The sequence below is a fragment of the Triturus cristatus genome, chromosome 2_1 (genome assembly GCF_964204655.1).
Source record: "Triturus cristatus chromosome 2_1, aTriCri1.1, whole genome shotgun sequence".
In the NCBI taxonomy this organism is placed as follows: Eukaryota; Metazoa; Chordata; class Amphibia; order Caudata; family Salamandridae; genus Triturus; species Triturus cristatus.
Window position 1 is genome coordinate 985555602 of NC_140581.1, and position 21593 is coordinate 985577194.

At 47.8% G+C, this 21593-nt stretch overlaps 1 protein-coding gene across 1 annotated transcript in view; it reads right to left on the reverse strand.

Moving 5' to 3' along the window:
- Window positions 1–21593, reverse strand: part of LOC146866168 (protein FAM47E-like) — a 194884-nt gene that overhangs the window by 153662 nt on the left and 19629 nt on the right. The window contains exons 3-4 of the mRNA XM_085634284.1: window positions 19893–20065; window positions 7199–7361 (exon numbers count right to left, since the gene is read on the reverse strand). Of these exons, the coding sequence (XP_085490410.1) occupies window positions 7199–7361; window positions 19893–20065 (336 nt within the window). The remainder of the gene's footprint in view (window positions 1–7198; window positions 7362–19892; window positions 20066–21593) is intronic.

Here is a 21593-nt window from a genome sequence, read left to right on the forward strand (position 1 = left end):
ATCCATCACCGTTCTTTAGCCCACTCTGCCACCCCAGTTCAGACATGGCCAGATGCAAATCAGTCTGACCCTGTGCCTCATGGGAACAGTCCAGCCCGAACTGCCAAGCCATGCCTTCCCTGGACCGGAAACAAGCTTCCTAGGACCGGTTTCTGGCATTTCAGCCGTCTTCAGCCAGGCTTGCTTGAATCCAGTGGCAAAGTGAGCAAGGGACTCAACGTCTGAGCATACCCTGCCAACTTATGGCGAACAAAGCGATACAATAGGGGGTGGTGATGGACGGAGCATCAGAACCAATCAAACACTCACTGCCAGTCAACAGATCTGGGTTTGATCCATCACCGTTCTTTAGCCCACTCTGCCACCCCAGTTCAGACATGGCCATATGCAAATCAGTCTGACCCTGTGCCTCATGGGAACAGTCCAGCCCGAACTGCCAAGCCATGCCTTCCCGGGACCGGAAACAAGCTTCCTAGGACCGGTTTCTGGCATTTCAGCCAGGCTTGCTTGAATCCAGTGGCGAAGTGAGCAAGGGACTCAACGTCTGAGCATACCCTGCCAACTTATGGCGAACAAAGTGGTACAAAAGGGGGTGGTGATGGACGGAGCATCAGAACCAACCAAACACTCACACCCAGTCAACAGATCTGGGTTTAATCCATCACCTTTCTTTAGCCCAGTCTGCCACCCCAATTCAGACATGGCCATATGCAAATCAGTCTGACCCTGTGCCTCATGGGAACAGTCCAGCCCGAACTGCCAAGCCATGCCTTCCCTGGACCGGAAACAAGCTTCCTAGGACCAGTTTCTGGCATTTCAGCCGTCTTCAGCCAGGCTTGCTTGAATCCAGTGGCAAAGTGAGCAAGGGACTCAACGTCTGAGCATACCCTGCCAACTTCTGGCGAACAAAGCGGTACAAAAGGGGGTGGTGATGGACGGAGCATCAGAACCAATCAAACACTCACACCCAGTCAACAGATCTGGGTTTGATCCATCACCGTTCTTTAGCCCACTCTGCCACCCCAGTTCAGACATGGCCAGATGCACATCAGTCTGACCCTGTGCCTCATGGGAACAGTCCAGCCCGAACTGCCAAGCCATGCCTTCCCTGGACCGGAAACAAGCTTCCTAGGACCGGTTTCTGGCATTTCAGCCGTCTTCAGCCAGGCTTGCTTGAATCCAGTGGCAAAGTGAGCAAGGGACTCAACGTCTGAGCATACCCTGCCAACTTATGGCGAACAAAGCGATACAATAGGGGGTGGTGATGGACGGAGCATCAGAACCAATCAAACACTCACTGCCAGTCAACAGATCTGGGTTTGATCCATCACCGTTCTTTAGCCCACTCTGCCACCCCAGTTCAGACATGGCCATATGCAAATCAGTCTGACCCTGTGCCTCATGGGAACAGTCCAGCCCGAACTGCCAAGCCATGCCTTCCCGGGACCGGAAACAAGCTTCCTAGGACCGGTTTCTGGCATTTCAGCCAGGCTTGCTTGAATCCAGTGGCGAAGTGAGCAAGGGACTCAACGTCTGAGCATACCCTGCCAACTTATGGCGAACAAAGTGGTACAAAAGGGGGTGGTGATGGACGGAGCATCAGAACCAACCAAACACTCACACCCAGTCAACAGATCTGGGTTTAATCCATCACCTTTCTTTAGCCCAGTCTGCCACCCCAATTCAGACATGGCCATATGCAAATCAGTCTGACCCTGTGCCTCATGGGAACAGTCCAGCCCGAACTGCCAAGCCATGCCTTCCCTGGACCGGAAACAAGCTTCCTAGGACCAGTTTCTGGCATTTCAGCCGTCTTCAGCCAGGCTTGCTTGAATCCAGTGGCAAAGTGAGCAAGGGACTCAACGTCTGAGCATACCCTGCCAACTTATGGCGAACAAAGCAGTACAAAAGGGGGTGGTGATGGACGGAGCATCAGACCCAATCAAACACTCACACCCAGTCAACAGATCTGGGTTTGATCCATCACCGTTCTTTAGTCCACTCTGCCACCCCAGTTCATACATGGCCATATGCAAATCAGTCGGACCCTGTGCCTCATGGGCATAGTCCAGCCCGAACTGCCAAGCCATGCCTTCCCTGGACCGGAAACAAGCTTCCTAGGACCGGTTTCTGGCATTTCAGCCGTCTTCAGCCAGGCTTGCTTGAATCCAGTGGCAAAGTGAGCAAGGGACTCAACGTCTGAGCATACCCTGCCAACTAATGGCGAACAAAGCGGTACAAAAGGGGGTGGTGATGGACGGAGCATCAGAACCAATCAAACACTCACACCCAGTCAACAGATCTGGGTTTGATCCATCACCGTTCTTTAGCCCACTCTGCCACCCCAGTTCAGACATGGCCAGATGCAAATCAGTCTGACCCTGTGCCTCATGGGAACAGTCCAGCCCGAACTGCCAAGCCATGCCTTCCCTGGACCGGAAACAAGCTTCCTAGGACCGGTTTCTGGCATTTCAGCCGTCTTCAGCCAGGCTTGCTTGAATCCAGTGGCAAAGTGAGCAAGGGACTCAACGTCTGAGCATACCCTGCCAACTTATGGCGAACAAAGCGATACAATAGGGGGTGGTGATGGACGGAGCATCAGAACCAATCAAACACTCACTGCCAGTCAACAGATCTGGGTTTGATCCATCACCGTTCTTTAGCCCACTCTGCCACCCCAGTTCAGACATGGCCATATGCAAATCAGTCTGACCCTGTGCCTCATGGGAACAGTCCAGCCCGAACTGCCAAGCCATGCCTTCCCGGGACCGGAAACAAGCTTCCTAGGACCGGTTTCTGGCATTTCAGCCAGGCTTGCTTGAATCCAGTGGCGAAGTGAGCAAGGGACTCAACGTCTGAGCATACCCTGCCAACTTATGGCGAACAAAGTGGTACAAAAGGGGGTGGTGATGGACGGAGCATCAGAACCAATCAAACACTCACACCCAGTCAACAGATCTGGGTTTAATCCATCACCGTTCTTTAGCCCAGTCTGCCACCCCAATTCAGACATGGCCATATGCAAATCAGTCTGACACTGTGCCTCATGGGAACAGTCCAGCCCGAACTGCCAAGCCATGCCTTCCCTGGACCGGAAACAAGCTTCCTAGGACCAGTTTCTGGCATTTCAGCCGTCTTCAGCCAGGCTTGCTTGAATCCAGTGGCAAAGTGAGCAAGGGACTCAACGTCTGAGCATACCCTGCCAACTTATGGCGAACAAAGCAGTACAAAAGGGGGTGGTGATGGACGGAGCATCAGAACCAATCAAACACTCACACCCAGTCAACAGATCTGGGTTTGATCCATCACCGTTCTTTAGTCCACTCTGCCACCCCAGTTCATACATGGCCATATGCAAATCAGTCTGATCCTGTGCCTCATGGGAACAGTCCAGCCCGAAATGCCAAGCCATGCCTTCCCTGGACCGGAAACAAGCTTCCTAGGACCGGTTTCTGGCATTTCAGCCGTCTTCAGCCAGGCTTGCTTGAATCCAGTGGCAAAGTGAGCAAGGGACTCAACGTCTGAGCATACCCTGCCAACTTATGGCGAACAAAGCGGTACAAAAGGGGGTGGTGATGAACGGAGCATCAGAACCAATCAAACACTCACACCCAGTCAACAGATCTGGGTTTGATCCATCACCATTCTTTAGCCCACTCTGCCACCCCAGTTCAGACATGGCCATATGCAAATCAGACTGACACTGTGCCTCATGGGAACAGTCCAGCCCGAACTGCCAAGCCTGGATTCAAGCAAGCCTGGCTGAAGACGGCTGAAATGCCAGAAACCGGTCCTAGGAAGCTTGTTTCCGGTCCAGGGAAGGCATGGCTTGGCAGTTCGGGCTGGACTGTTCCCATGAGGCACAGGGTCAGACCGATTTGCATATGGCCATGTCTGAACTGGGGTGGCAGAGTGGGCTAAAGAACGGTGATGGATCAAACCCAGATCTGTTGACTGGGTGTGAGTGTTTGATTGGTTCTCATGCTCCGTCCATCACCACCCCCTTTTGTACCGCTTTGTTCGCCACAAGTTGGCAGGGTATGCTCAGACGTGAGTCCCTTGCTCACTTTGCCACTGGATTCAAGCAAGCCTGGCTGAAGACGGCTGACATGCCAAAAACCGGTCCTAGGAAGCTTGTTTCCGGTCCAGGGAAGGCATGGGTTGGCAGTTCGGGCTGGACTGTTCCCATGAGGCACAGGGTCAGACCGATTTGCATATGGCCATGTCTGAACTGGGGTGGCAGAGTGGGCTAAAGAACGGTGATGGATCAAACCCAGATCTGTTGACTGGGTATGAGTGTTTGATTGGTTCTGATGCTCCGTCCCTCACCACCCCCCTTTTGTACCGCTTTGTTCGCCACAAGTTGGCAGGGTATGCTCAGACATGAGTCCCTTGCTCACTTTGCCACTGGATTCAAGCAAGCCTGGCTGAAGATGGCTGAAATGCCAGAAACCGGTCCTAGGAAGCTTGTTTCCGGTCCAGGGAAGGCATGGCTTGGCAGTTCGGGCTGGGCTGTTCCCATGAGGCACAGGGTCAGATCGATTTGCATATGGCCATGTCTGAACTGGGGTGGCAGAGTGGGCTAAAGAACGGTGATGGATCAAACCCAGATCTGTTGACTGGGTGTGAGTGTTTGATTTGCTCACTTTGCCACTGGATTCAAGCAAGCCTGGCTGAAGACGGCTGAAATGCCAGAAACCGGTCCTAGGAAGCTTGTTTCCGGTCCAGGGAAGGCATGGCTTGGCAGTTCGGGCTGGACTGTTCCCATGAGGCACAGGATCAGACCGATTTGCATATGGCCATGTCTGAACTGGGGTGGCAGAGTGGGCTTAAGAACGGTGATGGATCAAACCCAGATCTGTTGACTGGGTGTGAGTGTTTGATTGGTTCTGATGCTCCGTCCATCACCACCCCCTTTTGTACCACTATGGTAATTGACAGCATTTTGAAAGCATATCTACTATTACATCAAAAAATGACATCTGACTCATGTCTGTTAAAGCGAAGTGGGTCGCGAATGTTTGTTGTTCTGAAAATTTGGATCTTGGTTCTTAAAAGTTTGTGAAGAACTGCCCTAGGGCATATACGGACAAACTGATCCTCTGAAGTGGCCAAAGCTCACTGGGGCAGAAACAAAGGCTTGGGAAGCTGTGAACTGGAGGGGAGCTTGGCACGGTGTGCTGCCTATTACAACTGGGACTTCAAGATCCTTGGAGACTTGGGCAATATCGCCGGAAAACACAAATGGGCTGGTATATGCGTATCTAAGCTGGGGGGGTGGAGGGGGGTGGAGGGGGGGGCATCTGAAGACAAGACAGAATAAAGCTATATGTAACCTTTAACAAAGACTTTGAACTAACCAACTCTCAATACTTTTAATACTTACAAGTCAAACATGTGTTACTGTAGTAATCAGAACACATGCAGCGCATCGAAGAAGCATCCCCACTGGAATATAGACTATTCATTGCCCGCTGCTCAGGCTTCTTATAATGCTTGGGTATAGGATTCTATTGCACCACTCAAAATGGGAACAGGCTATAGGGATGTTGTTACCTGAAAGCAACTTGTGAGAAGTAGCCATTAGACTGGGCTTCAGGTTGTGCATTTAACAATCCTATGCACATTTTACTATACGCAGACACAATTAGCCATGATGCTGATATTTACAACAAAGCTGAATATTCTAAAGTAAAACCAATACTGCGCTGGAGCTTTGAGATCCATTTGTTTGCACTCCTTTGTGAAGATTCCAAAATGCCTGATGATAAATTCCGCTTTGGTACTTTGATGAGAAAAACAAGACGTCAGTTTCACTGAAGAAACAAGAATGATGTGCATATGGATAATCTCTGATAAATCAGAATGTGGCATACGTAATTATCAGTAACTGAGATTAATTTAGGCATTGCACTGCTTTCTTCTTCAGGTGGGCACTACATCCAAGGATGACAACTTTGATCTCACTGTTGAAGTGAACTACATTTTGGTACCCTGAGTACGAAAAAAGTCCCTGTGGATATTCTTGTTGGCCATCCCTAATTTTCATCTGCTGTATATACACGAACCTATTCACAAAGGTAAATACACACATGTATATTTACTCATGTATATGTTTACTACTACACCTAGGTGTAAGTCTACACTTTTTTGCCGTTTCATTTTTCTGAGTGTAGATTTACATTTAGGTGTACACTTACATGTCTTTACACCTCAAATCAGGGGGTGAAGCTTTCTAGAATAGGATGTATGAGTGTAGAATCTACATGAATAGTACTACTGAAGAACTATTCTAAGTACTACAAAATACAGGTTGTGAACAGGCCCCACATTGTTATAGACAAAACACTTGTACAGTAGCTAGGAAATTATGATTGGTAATAGAAACGCACACTGGCTTCATCTCTGTCAATCATCACCACCTTTCTCCAGTGTTTATGTTTTTAATAATCTATAAAATGACAGCTCAGCACGGAATAATAGACCTAGCTACAAAAGAAGCAGTTGCCACACTTATGCCACCATATACGCTTTGTGACCGCATGTCAGTATAATGCCCCAAAAGGTGCACATTCCATCTCCTATTCATAGTCCTACTACACTCCTGCATTGAATTGCTCCGAAAAGATGAATGTTATGGTGTTGACCATATTGTCAAAGGTGAGCCTTTCTTTTCACATATAGGTTTTTAAAGAAATCGTTGTAACCAGGAAAAAAACGTTTAGGCAAACAGTTTTCAATCTAAAGTGGCAGTGTTAGAAGCAAAGTTCTCTTAGGAGCTTCCTTCTTTTCAGGAGTAGGTTTCATGAATGTATTTACAAATAGTGCACTTCTACGCGTGTGAGGTTAGTAACTATGGGCAAAATATAGTACGCTGTAAAGAGCACATAGTAGAAGGGCTAAAAAACACAAAGCTATTTCCTGCTGAGGCAATTGGCTAGCAGAGACCAGGTTTTCCCTCTGGCTACTAACTAGCTGCATCAATAGGTGAGACCCAACAGATGTGAATATGACAGTGGAATGGCAGCAAGCCCTTTGGGACTCCGGAGAGGGAAGACAGCATACTCTCAGAGGCTCTGGTCTTATCCACCTCTCTTTCCATCGCATGTATGAATAAATAAATGCCTTTCTGGTTTTTCACTATGTTCACTCGTTGTACAGCTAAGAGAACTGATAAAGAAGTTCACTCTGAGCTTACCAGAGATTTGATCCAGTTACAGAACTCTTTCGTTGCTTCTTTTACATTCTCAGGTATGCGAGGAGATACGGTCTGCATCTTCTTGCAGGTCCAATCTTCTTGTACTACGTCATCTTGTGTGGAAATCCACTTATATGGATTTTTGGGCTTAGACTCTCCACTTCTAGAGGTGGGATAAAATAGGAATAATCATGTTTATTACCCAGACTAACTACAAGGGGTATGCAGCCCTTTGGGTGGAGACAGGACATAGCCATTTCAAGTGTATGCAGGGCTGTGCCCAGCTCCAACCCCCACCCACCCACCCACCCTCTCCATCCTGCCTGTGATGGCCCATCCAGGCATACCTACGCTCACTATTGTGTGTGGCTATTTAGGAGGAATACACAAAGCTCAACTGCAAGCTACACCCAGTCATGTGACCCAGAGACAGGTTGCAGACATTAAATGGCTACAGCAGGAAAATACCAGTTTTTTAAAAGTGGCATTTTTAAAGTTTGTAATTTAAAATCCGACTTCACCAGGAGAGAGGATTTGCCATTAAAATTCCAAAACACCAAACATGATCTGGTTACCTGGTCCCATTTGGAAGTTACAGCTTATTAAATGTAACAAGGTAACTATGATGTTATCCTATGGGAAAGGCAGGCCTTGCAGTAGTGAAAAACGAATGTAAGAGTTTTTCACTACCAGGACAAGTAAAACATAAAAGTACATGTCCACCCTTTTAAATACACTGTACCCTGCCCACTGGACCGCCCACAGCCTACTCTAGGGGTGACTTATATGTAAAAGGAAGGTTTTGGTCTGGCAAAAAGTTTATTTTGCCAGGTCTAAATGGCAGTTTAAAATTCCACACACAAGCTGCACTGGCAGTCCTGAGACATGTTTAAATGGCTAGTTAAGTGGGTGGCACAATAAGTGCTGCAGGCCCACTTGTAGCATTTAATTTACAGGCTTGGGTACATGTAGTACCACTTTACCAGGGACTGCCAAGTAAATTAAATATGCCAATTGGATGTAAACCAATTCTGCAACCTTTAGTACTGGTTAGCAGTCCTAAAAGTCAATAAAATGGGTTAAGAAAGCAGGAGGGTTAAGGCAAAAACGTTGGGTATGACCCTGCAGAGAGGGCCGAGTCCAACAACTATAAATACAAATGTAAATCAATAAAATACATAAACTGCCTTCTCCAATTTATGACGTTGTGTAGGACAGGAAAATGGGGAAAATTGAAGAGAACGATGCAAACATATCAGACAAACTTCGCTGAGAAGTCTTAGCCACTTGTGTATCTCTTCTTGAGTTAGTACAAACAGTTCAGTTTGGTAAAGAAATGACTGATCTCTAAATGGCCACTGTGCAAATGTAATTGATAAGACTGTTCCTCTCAAGAGCAACAAACCTGCCATATCCCTTGAGCAATTGACCCAAGGAATGGAGGTAAGAGATCTCTTGGCTTTTCTCATAGCACGTAGCAATGCACAACATTATCCACTGTACCGGGCTGACAGTGGCAGAGATGACTCAGTTGTCAGAATCAAAGGCGTGAACTGGGGCTCAGAGACAGGTAACTAGCCAAAGATGAAAAATACACATCAATGGATGCATTAGGAAATCTAAATTCTATGGCAGGACCGGAGGCTCCGATTATGCTTCTTTCCTTCTTCGCTTTAATAACATATTTTCACCACAGCAGCCAAAAAATAGAAAACAATCAACATTTCTATCCTCAAAACAAGGAAAACGCTCTTGAGAGAATAATCACGAGCACAACCAAAGTTCGTAAGACTACAGCTCCCATGAATCACAGTCCCATCCAAACGTAGTCCTTCCTCAGTGTTAGCCTCCAGTAGAAGGTCTGCCACATCCGTTGTCCCTCCTCTTTCTTCGCTGCTCCGCAGCACCAGATAAGTCGTTTTCTTTTCCTCGCCGTTTTGGTGGGTTAAAGTGTTCTGGTAGTGGTTTAGGGGCCGTCTCCTAGCGGGACTCAGGCTCATTGTCGGGATTTCTTCCTGTGGGATTTCTTTCAGATTCCCCGTTACCGCGGGAGCGCCTTCGCTCCTCTCGCGGTCGCTCCATCTCTGCGGTAGATAATTACCGCCGCCAGGGGGAGCTTGCGCGTCTCGTTGGTCCCGCTACGCGTCTCCTTGGCTGACGGAGCGCGAAGCGAGACCAGCGGTCCGACGAGCCTTGTCCCCGCACCGCCACACCTGAACGCCCATTGAGGGGGGTCCGTATTCACCCGCAATCAATAATTTACGCCCCGGCGGGGGTCTGTATAGCGGCAGTGCCACGGTGATTGCCTGAGGGCATAAATTCATCCGCACTTCGCTCTCCGGAGCTTTTGGCGCGCTGGGTGGCGGTTGGGCCCCGTCACTAAGTGGGGGCTGCGCGCGTGAGGCAGGTGCGGCCTCTATTGCGGTGTATTACACTGCCCGAAAATTTACGCAGTCTGTCAGGCTGCACACATTCCACCGAGGGGTTCCGGCCCTCTATTACTAAACTCCCTTGATACTCCAAGGGGAGGCTTGCCCTATCTTCACGCTAAGGGTGATTGCCGCACTGGTTACTTGGGCGGTGGGCGCTTGGCGCTGTTTGTGTCTGTGAAGTGGTGCTTCCTATCTGCTATGAGCCACTCAGAGTTTGTGGAGGAGGAGCAGGTTCAGTACTTGCCCCTGGACGACCAGTTTTTTGAGGCGGTGGATGAGTCCATTTATAGATGTGTGAATGATGTGATGGGGCCTGTGGAGGAGCGCCTCTCTAACCGCATTATTGAGGCGTGCGCGAAATTGGCCTTCTCCCAGGGTCCAACTTCTACCCCTTCCCTGGGGGAGGGGCCACCTGTACCTAAAAGGGGTCGCATGGAGGGAGGCTCCGGGGTGCCGCGGGGGGTAGACAGGGACGCGTTTGACCGTCTCAAGCGTGCGTTTCTCGCAAAGGCGCCCCTGTCGCCCCCGGCACCATCCCCGGTCCCAACTCCTGCAGCGTCTGCAGTTCCGGATTCCCCTTCCACGGACGCAGGTTCGCCGGCGGATTCGGACGAAGAGGAAGGGTCCTCATGGTCCTGGCGCCCTACCGGCTCTGTCGCGGAGTTGCCGCAGGATGCCTCGGGCATGCTGAACCCGGATGACATCATTCATCCGCGGTCAGCGGCCTGGGCACCCGGTGACAAGGTGGCAAAGTTTGTAGCGAGTCGCCTCCGGAAACCCTTAGAGAAAGAGGCTAGAGGTTGTCTGAGGGCGGAGTGCCCTAGGCCGTCGTTGGACGGGAAGGTGGCCCATACACCGGAATTGGATTCCAAGATGGCCGCCTTCCTGGCCAAGTGTATGAAGGACCCCGTAAGGGCATAGACCGTTCCTGGCGCTCCTGTCAGGATAAGCTCCTCGACGTGATAGGGCCTTTGACAAAGATTTTAGATATGGCCGAGGAGGCCAAGGCGACAGGTTCCTCCATTTCTCCCGACGTTCTTTCGAACTGGGCACAGCGGGCAGTGGTCTTTCTGGGCAACGCCAATTGTGCCCTCTCGACCGAACGTCGGCGTTCATTCCTGATTAAATTGGACCCCAAGCTTGGCGACTTGGCTTCGTCCGAGGCAGGAGCGGTCGCAGAAGGCGGGCTTTTTGGCGAGCCTTTTGTGAAGGAATTGGGCAAGTTTGTGGCCACCTTCACGAGTTTGGACAAGGCCCAGTCCAATATTAAGGGGGCCTTCAGTCTCGTTTTTCCGGCGGGGCCGGTCGTGGCAGGGGCCGCGCGACCGGCCGTGGCGGACAGCAGAACCCTGGTAGGGGACAAGGCTCCGGACGAGGTCAATATAACACTTCCGCCAATTTTACCAACTTCTACCCGACCAGAGGGCAGAAATTCCGGGGTCGCGGAGGCTACAAGAACACCGCTGGAAGACCCGCAGGTGGCGGTAAGTCTAATTTCCCCTTCCCAAGTTCGTATTGGGGGCCAGCTAGCGCACCTCAGGGAGGCCTGGGGAGCCATCACGAGCGATGCTTGGGTTCTGCAGACCATTCGGGGTTTCCACATAGAGTTTTACGATTCACCCCGCCAGGCAAGCCTTCCGCATCCTATAAGTTTCTCCTTGGCCGATGACAGTCTTATAGACGAGGAAGTCTCCGCTCTACTCCGCAAAGGGGTAATCTGTCGGTCAACTTTGCATCCCCAGGGCTTCTTGAGCAATATCTTCCTTGTGGAGAAGACGGTTGGGGGGCGGAGACCGGTCATCAATCTGAAGGAGTTCAATGGCTGGCTGATATATCGCCATTTCAAGATGGAGGGGATCCACCTACTTCGGGATGTGCTCCTTCAGGGAGACTGGATGGCCCGCTTGGATTTAAAAGACGCGTATCTGGTTGTCCCGATCCACCCTCCTCATCGCCGTTTTCTGCAATTTCAGTGGAGACAGCACGTGTACGAGTTTACCGTCCTTCCGTTCGGGCTGTCCTCGGCACCCTGGTGCTTCACGAAGGTGCTCCATCCGGTAGTGGAGTTTCTGCGAAGCCAAGGGGTGCGGATGATCATATATCTGGACGATGTTTTTCTCATGGCGCAATGCCCGCAGCGGTTAATTTCTCACCTGCGTCAGGCGGTGTCGCTCTTGCAAAGTTTGGGCTTCATCATCAACGGGGAGAAGTCGATCTTACACCCGACTCAAAATATAGTCTTCCTGGGGTTCGTAGTAGATTCGGTTCACGCGTCTTTGAGCCTTCCCCAACGGAAGTTGGCCAAGATTCGGCACCTGTTACGACAGACTATCTCCAAGTCCCACACCGCCCTCCGTCAGATTGCCCGGGTGGTGGGTCTTCTCTCCTCATCCATCCAGGCAATCTTTCCGGGTCCCCTGCACTATTGTGCGCTGCAGCGCCTGAAAGCACATCATCTTCGGAGGGGCGTGTCGTACGACCAGAAGGTGTCTCTGTCAGAGGAGGTCAAGGAGGAAATGTCCTGGTGCCTCGCCCACATGGATGCCTGGAATGGCAGAGCCATTTTCGGAGCTGCTCCCGACATGGTGATAGAGTCCGACGCCAGCAGGTCGGGGTGGGTGCTCGCTGCGGCGACTTCTCTACTGGCGGTGCTTGGTCATTAGAAGAGCAGGAGCTCCATATCAATTGTCTGGAGCTTCTGGCAGGGTCGTTCGCGATCCAGTGTTGGACCAGAGACAGGCTTTGCTCGTGTGTCCTGTTGAGAATGGACAATATCTCCTAGGTTCGTTACATCAACCGCCTGGGGGTTTTGTCTGTATCATCACATATCCGTAACGGCAGAGTACCTGTCGGGTCAGGCCAATCAGGTGGCAGACTGGCACGCCCGGCATTTGCAGGATTCCAGCCAATGGAAGCTGAACGTTCAGGTTTTTCAGTGGTTAGCCACCCTTTGGGGCCCTTTCTCGGTGGATCTGTTTGCGTCCCGTCTGGACCATCAGCTTCCGAGGTTTTTCAGTTGGAGGCCGGACCCTCTGGCGCAGGCAACAGATGCTTTCCTGCAGGAGTGGAGTCAGGAACAGAGTTATGCGTTTCCTCCGTTCTCCATGATTGTGAGGTTGACAGCGCAGGCTCGACGGCAGAAAGCGGAGATGGTTGTGGTGACGCCGTTTTGGAGATACCAAGTATGGTTTCCAGTTCTTCTGGAACTTTCTTGGGATTATCCAATCCCACTCCCCCTGCTTCCTCATCTTCTTCTGAATCCGAACGGGGAACAACACCACCTGATCGCTCAGGGTTCTCTCCTCCTGATGGCATGGCGGCTTTCCGGCGACGCTGGTCGCTCCCAGGCCTTTCGGGATCGGCTGAGAACCTCTTGTCAAAAGCCTGGGCTGCAAGCACCTCCAGACGCTATCGGTCCGCCTGGACGAAGTGGTTTCGTTGGTGTCTTCGACGGGGTTTGGATCCCGTGGTCGCGGGCATTGTTCCCATTCTAAATTTCTTGGCCGAAATGGCAACGGACGGCCTGGCATATCGAACCATTAACACAATGCGCTCGGCTATCTCAGCGGCCCATTGTCTTATAGAGGGTGTGCCGGTGGGTGAACACCCTTTTGTCTGTCGTCTTTTATGGGGAATTCGTTTATCTTTGCCCCCGGAACCTCGTTATTCTGTCTTATGGGATGTCAATGTGGTTCTTAATTTGTTCTTATCTTGGCAGTCGAATCAGTACCTGTCCTTGAAGGAGATCTCGGCGAAGCTAGCCATGCTGCTGTGTCTGGTCTCTTGTCACAGGGTCTCGGATGTGCGTGCGCTGGACATTTCGGCGCGAGTGTTCTCTCCGGATGGCGTGACTTTTACATTTGGCCGCCGAACGAAGTCGGCTTCAAGGTCAATATCGTATCCGGCCTTTGTGGAGGTGCCCAGACTTTGTGTCGTAATCTGTCTGAAAGCTTATGAGGATAAAACCTCCGAGTTACGCCCTCCGGGCGAGAGACAACTTCTAATTGCATTAAGAAAACCGCACAATGCAGTCTCCTCACCCACCATTGCTAGGTGGGTGCGGTGGGTCATGCAAGAGGCGGGGATAGACACAAAGCAGTTTGGTGCTCATTCTGCCAGAGGAGCAATGGCGTCGAAAGCGTTCTCCCTGGGGGCTCGCTTGGAGGATTTAATGCGAGCTGCGGACTGGTCTTCGGATTCGACTTTTAAACGGTTTTATTTTAAACCGGTGGTGGATTTAGCACATTTGGTGGTAAGTAAGCTTTGAACTAGCATAATCGGAGCCTCCGGTCCTGCCATAGAATCGAAATTTGCCTAGCATAGTAACCGTAAGTTTCAATTCTATTAAGGACACGGAGGCGAGGATTATCCCTCCCTTGGCACAATCTGTGTGAACCCTCCTGTATGGCAGTAAGTAAGATGTTTTTGTTACACTACATGATGTTGGCATGTCTAATCTTTGATTCACAATGCTGTGGTGATGAATTATGCAGTTTCAGGGTCTTTACGTCTTGTGCTTTGCTTTCAGGGAATGATGGTTCCAAACAAGACCAATAACGTGGAGGCGTTCGCGCGAAGAAAGAGGAGGGACAACGGATGTGGCAGACCTTCTACTGGAGGCTAACACTGAGGAAGGACTACGTTTGGATGGGACTGTGATTCATGGGAGCTGTAGTCTTACGAACTTTGGTTGTGCTCGTGATTATTCTCTCAAGAGCGTTTTCCTTGTTTTGAGGATAGAAATGTTGATTGTTTTCTATTTTTTGGCTGCTGTGGTGAAAATATGTTATTAAAGCGAAGAAGGAAATAAGCATAATCCTCGCCTCCGTGTCCTTAATAGAATTTAAATTTACCATTACTATGCTAGGCAAATTTCGATTCTCCTTCAGAGATTAGGACTAGTAAAATCTCAGGGATAAATTACTATGGAGTACTATAAAGCTCATAGACAACAGGCCTTTATTTAGCTTATCCTTTAAGCTGATATAATGGAGATTATGAATAATTCCTTTCAAGACGTTTGTTTATCATCAAACTTGTGCCTAAGTTAAAAGGGAAGGCCCATCAATATTGAAAGGCCTATTTTTAGTTCCCACCCCAGAGATGGTCTTATAAATGGTAGAGGGTCTTTAGATCCTCTAAAAAACAAAATCAGGAAGCACTGGAATGGTGAAAAGGATTACTGTGAGGGATATTTCCTATATGCTGTAATAGCTTGATAAGTCTAATAATAGTGGGTAGTGTTTCTTCTGAATACAGTCACAGATCAATCTCTGTCTATAGGCACCCAATTGAGAACCTCCTTTATTGGGATGGAAATGACCCCCTGGAAAATGTTGCGAGTTTCCATCTCTGCCCTGAGTTATCCAAAAGTCTCTAGCATGTGATGACTTTTAAGCCTCAAATGCACTCAATCCTGCATGTACACTCATGGGGATGCTTCTGTTTTTTGGGTTTCAGAAACTGAAGACTCCCAGCCTTACCATCTCCTGACTACCACTATTTTACTACTTATAGGTCCATGTGCTAATGTTTCAGTAATAGTTGCCATCATTATTTGTCATTCTTTGTGCTCTAGAATTGCATATAATCCAGATTTCTAACTAAATAGTAGTGGTATTCATGTACTACATTCTGACAACATTTTGAGGATGATTAAGGGCCTTATTACGAGTTCGGCAGTCCTCCTGTCGGCCTACCACCGCCACGCTGACCGGAGGACTGCCAAGCCCATCGTGCACCCGCCTGCCGGATTACAACTGTAATTCATGGCGGGCAGGCCTGCAGTGGTCTCACAGCAGGGTCTGTATATGGCTCATGGGTGAACCTTAACAGCAGGCGCCACCGTGACAGCGCCTGCAGCACGTTCCTGCATGCCACTCCATGCAGGAACTGGGGTGCAATTCCAGGGGGCCCAACATGCCCCCCCTCATGTACCCCCAGCCCCACGAGTGGCAGGTGGCTCTGTTAGGGCCCCCTTAGTTGCCTCTCTGACCACCCTTTTCATGCCAGGCACACTGCCATGAAAGGGGTGGTGGACAGGCAACTTAGACTAGGCACGGCGGTGCTGCAGCAGCACCACCAGCACATTGCTGCCCCCTGTACACTGAGTGACCAATGCAGGATTCTGGATCCCCGGCGGCGCAGCGGTCCTGTGGTCGTCCGACCGCCACACTCCTAATACTACGGGCAGGCCCTCGGTGTAGCAGTGGTCGGACTGCTACTACGAATACAGCGGTCCAATGGATTGCCGTACTCCTAATAAGGCCTTAAGTATTTCCTATTTACTGTACAGTTGTTATAATGCTTTTCGTCACAGTATCTAAGGAAACAGATGAGTAGAAATAGGCCTGCAAAATTCCTGATAGGTTCTGTGGCAATCTTTGTACTGACCCACATACTGTAAATGAGATCTTGGGGGTAGTGAGATCCCTAACACGATTTCACAAGTTAGCAGACCTACAATGCTATTCAGATGGGTCCAAAGGGCAGGGATACCTAACCTGGCGACCAGAAAATGTCCTTGGCATTCAACACTAGTACCACCAATGGAGACAGTGAGGATTTGTGGTTGTTAAGAGTCAGACTGTGGAGTCCCCAGAACTCTCTTCTTTCTCCCAATTGTTTTATTATTGATCACCCCTTGGTTCTGGTATAAAAGTATGATGAGGGTACTTAGGTATACATCTTATTTTCCCTTGATAACAGATCTTTAGCCTCTCTTCAGAATATCTTAATCAGTATTCTGAGACGGATGCTGGATAATTACCTCCAGTTCACTAGTGCAATAACTTTTCCCTTCATATCGCTAATTAACCCTTGGAGACGGAACTCAAGGGCTGAAGACATGCTTCCACATCAACAAAAAGATGTGCCCCATTATGGCCAAGCAGTTGCAGAAGAATAGCATCTATTAAAGTAAATGGCTGAGTAGAAGATACATATGGAGGTGAAAGAGGGCTGAAACACAGCAAGAGTGGACCGCTTCGATATAAGGACCAGAGGCAAGCTGGTAGGAGTACTCAGTAATTTGTATTCAGTTAAATTATTGGTCACCTGCCATACACCAACAAGGCAATCAAATTTGAAAATAAAGAATTTAATTATCATAGACAAACTCACACTTGACAACATATATCTACTGTTCAAACAGTTGGTGTTGCTCCATGTTTACATGTTTCATCTTTACAAGAACTGCATACATAATGTAATCGGAGGTGCGGTTTTAAGGGCACGCCAATGTTCTGGTTCTTAACATAATGTAACAATGATGACAGATGTAGGGTATTATGCATTATCTAGGCAACAGAAATGCTGCATACAAGTATGCAAAATAACCGTTGACAGATTGGGGTCTATCTGGCTTCCATGAAAAAACTCAGCAGCCTCTATCAGGCAACACATATTTTAAATCATATTTGGAAAGCTCCCATATTAAGAGAGATTGACCATTTTATAGCTGTGTAATTTGTATATTGGTGATAGAGTGTGAATTGTTTGACTGAGTTTCAACAGCACACACTTGAGTGGAGGGGTTTTCCTATCTGAGAATTTTGCTATGCCCTATGTTAATCATTAATTGGATGGCCCCAAACATTTTTGATAGGGAGAGCCATCCTGTTGTGTAGCAAAAGTAGGGTTTGGTTTGGAGTCTGATCAGATTGTGGCAGAGGGGCTTCTTTACTTCCTTTGTAAGAAAATAACTGTTAATGCATTAGCCCTCTAACCAGGGGCTCATACCAGGTTTGTTTTCCCTTGAGACATCCTGCCACACGGTTTCTACATCTGTGTAAGCATGCATCAAAGACACCTCAAATTGGATTATTACATTACCTTACATACTACAAGCAACACGATGAGAAAAACTGCAGGCCAGACATCTGTATTGCACATACTGTGATTACATACCATGGAGTGGGCTGAGGGGGGACTCGTTTGATGATGTGAATATGGGGTGGACTTGGAAAAGGGAATGGGACATTGGAACAGTTGTGCCTGTTGCTAATGACAATTAGCATGTGTAGGCAGTACAAGAATATCTCTCTATTTTGGCCCATACTGATCTCCAATCCGACTTTCATCCCACTGACCATGTCTTATTGTGACTGACGCTTTTAGCACCTAGGTTAGATCCTGCCCTATCAGTACCAATTCAGAGCGCTGTATTTGTTGAATAATGCAAGGGTGAGATCTGCTAGCGGCAGCTAACTGGAGGAAGTTTTACTAGTCCAAATAGATGTGAGGCAAAGATGTCTAATATTCAAATATGCCTATTAGCGGACTCCTTGCTGCAAATGGCCGGCAAAGGACATCCCAGTATTGGATAACAAATATTTGCTACTGCCCCTATTGACATATCACATGGTGAACACGGTCCAGGACCGACAGAATGATGCAAGAACTATTAGATGCACTGGAGATCTATTACAGCACTAGTAACTTGCAAATTAAAGTACTAACATCAATGGATGTGGACATATGAAAGCCCATTTGTTTGAAAAGCCCGAAAAAGATAAAGATTCATTAATTTTAACTTCACATTTCAATTTTACATTTCTCTGCAAACCCAAGTTGAAGAGAATAGAGTAATGCAAGGCCACCTTTTTCACTTAGCAGGTGATGTGATGTGCTTGAATTAGAGAGAAGGACACCTAGTGGTGTGGACGGCTCTTTGAGTTTATCAAACAATAACAATACCAGCTGCTTTATACAAGGTTGAGCTGTAGAGAAGGGACAGGAACATAATCAGTGCAGAGATGCAGATCACTTCCCAAAGAGCCCCTTGGAAACAGGCAGAGAAGGATCCCAATGTCTGCCTCTACAAGGGAGCTGGGGATGACATAATTCTATGATCTGGTAGAGACTTTGGGCAAGTCTTGCAGCCTCCCTCTATGGAAAGGTGATCAATGAACTCAGGAACTTGGAAAAGTGGGATACCTGTGACTGGTTGATGCCACCAAAAGCTGAAATTATTAAATTTTGGTCTAGAAAGTTGGTATCACAGCATTCTGGAGAAGATCTCCGAAAGGTAAGAGCAAGCCACATGGTTAAGCTATACATGAAGGGATAGTCTGATGTAACATTTGAGGACAACCTAGACTACATTGGCACAGCTGAAGTTGTACATAAAGTTTACACAGGGCCAGTTGCTACTCAGTGCAGTAGTGGGCAGGTGGTTGAACTATCCAAGATAAAAGGGTATTTTTCTCTGTGAAAGAGAAGCCTTAGAATCCCCAGCAACTTTTTGATCTGCGGACGAACGTGTAGGGGGCAAAGGAGATCTGGCTCTGGTGGCTCTGCCCTTTCCTTATTGATAAAGGAATCAGGACAGTAAAGGAGGCTATTAGCTTTACGGTGGATAAGAGTAGCATGATCCTTGGTGAAGATGTACTCCAGAACATAAGTACAGACCGATCACAAAAGAGGTGTGTATTGCAAACTATTTCTTAGCTCCCAAGTAGTACCTTGGGATCTTGTATTTATCGCCTTCTGTGGTGCCCACATCCTGCTGATCTTAATTTTATAAAAAACCTTTGGATTTTTATCTAAATTTCTAATAAACAGCATTTGTTGTTGCTATTGTAATTACCTAGGGTACAAAGACTGACACTTAGACTCAGTCAGAATTCTATTAAAAGTCCAGTGGTGGGCACTGATTCAGATCAATGCTTCTAAATCAGCTTGTTACATCAAAGCAAAGACTCTTTCAGAAATACAAAACAATAGTTTCTCACGTTCATGTGTTTCATTCATTCATTCAAGAAAACTTTATTTCGGAGAAATCTCCATAAAAGTACATAAGATGAGTATAAAAGCATTTAAAAACCATACATTTGGTATTAAAATTAGTAATAAAAGGGGATAAAAGGGAATATAACATTGGTTCAGCCACACAGCTAGATATCTGCTGATTACATGAAATCATATGCCATTTAGCACAGTGCAAGATGAATCATGATAACATTTTTAAATACCGTTTCCGCTTGTGCCATAAAGCCCCCAGACATTTGGCCACAGCAAACACAATGTGAACAGCCATTTCACTCTTGAGAATTCTAAAGGCTTCGTGGCACCTGATGAAACCCATATTCCTACAAGCGGGAATGATCCATTTCCTGCGCGCCTCAGTATAGCCCGGACAAAAAATATAATATAATATGCAGTTCGGTTTCATCGCTTACCCCACATGCCGGGCAAATACTGGGTGTCGACACAGACCAAAGACTAGTAAGTGCACGAATTGGCATGTGTTCATTTCTTACATTGGAGACTGTCTGGTGCTCAAATCTCTGGTCGTCATGCTCCGTTGGTCTTGCTGTTCTTTTTCAGGTGTATTGCATTCGTCTACCTGCTCCTCAACTGGAGTTATACAGGATTCAGATTCCCCAGTCAAGCGCATATCTGGATCAAGGATGCCAATAACATCTTCAAAGAGCTGCAAAAGTATCAGAGGTACATGTTATATTGGATATTTCAATAGTCTTTAAAAGCTTGCTGTATTAGGTTCCTATTTCAAATTCTTTGAAACACAATTCCTTTTCTGCATGTAAATATGAAAACATTCCCTTATCTATTTGGTTTGGCCAGCAGTGGCGACTGGAATAAATTATACACCAGCTGGACTATTCACAAAGGTAAATCACGCTTGTGAGTAACTTTACTACTTTGGATATTTACAAAATAAGAGTGTGAAGTTACTCAAAGGTGTAGACTTCCACTTCTCGATTCCCTGAAAAAGGGGGTTGAGCCAAATTTAGCAGTGTAAGATCCTACTAAAAAGACAGAAGCAAGTCCAGCACTACATATGGCCAACCACTGGTATTGCAACCCCCTCCCATTAAAAATAATAATGGAGTTATTTATTTAAAATACCCCTGTCCCCAGGATATAATATTAAATTCAATTATTTAAAATAGTCATAACTATAAATAAATATGTTACAAATTATTTATAAAATATTACAGATTTTTAAATTTAAATATGATTTTTTTAATAAAATGTTTCATTTAAAAATTAATGTAACAATACATGTTATTAAAACATCATTATTTTAATAAATTCTATACATCACGTTTAATAATCATTAATGCATAATAAAAAAAGTTTTACTTTAGGTGGGAATTTGTTTTTTTCTTTAAACTACAAATAAAATATTTTAATTTAATTTATTATATTAATGTCCTACCTTGCCTTGTCACATATTCGGTTCCACGTCTCCCGGGAGACCCTTGACAACAGAGACACCCTTTGCCTCCTGCTCCCGAGAAACAAGGAACCAAGCAAAAGTGTTTTTTTTTTTTTGCAGAGCGTTATATAGCGCGAACTTGACTCTAATCCACGGGTACTCATAGTACGGCCCGCGGGCCGCCTGAGGCCCGGCAAGCCTCCCTTGGCGGCCCGCGGACCTTGCAGACATCGTACCCGTGGTTAAAAAAAATTTAAATAATGAGTGTTCCTAAACACTGTCGGTTGCTCTAGCGCAACTCTGTGGGGGCCGGGCGGTTCCAGGGATAGTCAGAGTGGAGCTGCGGGGCCTCAGAAGAGGTGAAAAACAACAATTGACATGCAAATGGTCTTTTAAAGACCTGTGAAGTGCTCGGGTGCGGCTGTTGGTGTGCCCTGGAAGCTGCGTCAGCCGGTTGGCACACACGCAGGGTGAGATGACAGAGGATGACAAAGGGAGGTAGAGGGAGGGAGAGGGAGGGAGGGAAAAGGAGGGAGGTAGAGGGAGGGAGAAAGAGAGAGAGGGAGGGAGGGAAAAGGAGGGAGGTAGAGGGAGGGAGACGGAGGGAGAGGGAGAGAGGGAGGGAAAAGGAGGGAGGAACAGGGAGACAGAGGGAGACAGAGGGAGGGAGCCAAAAGGGGTTGAGACGGAGGGAGAGGGAGACAGAGGGAGGGAGCCAAAGGGAGGGAGACAGAGGGAGGGAGACAGAGGGAGAGAGGGTGACAGAGGGAGGGAAAGG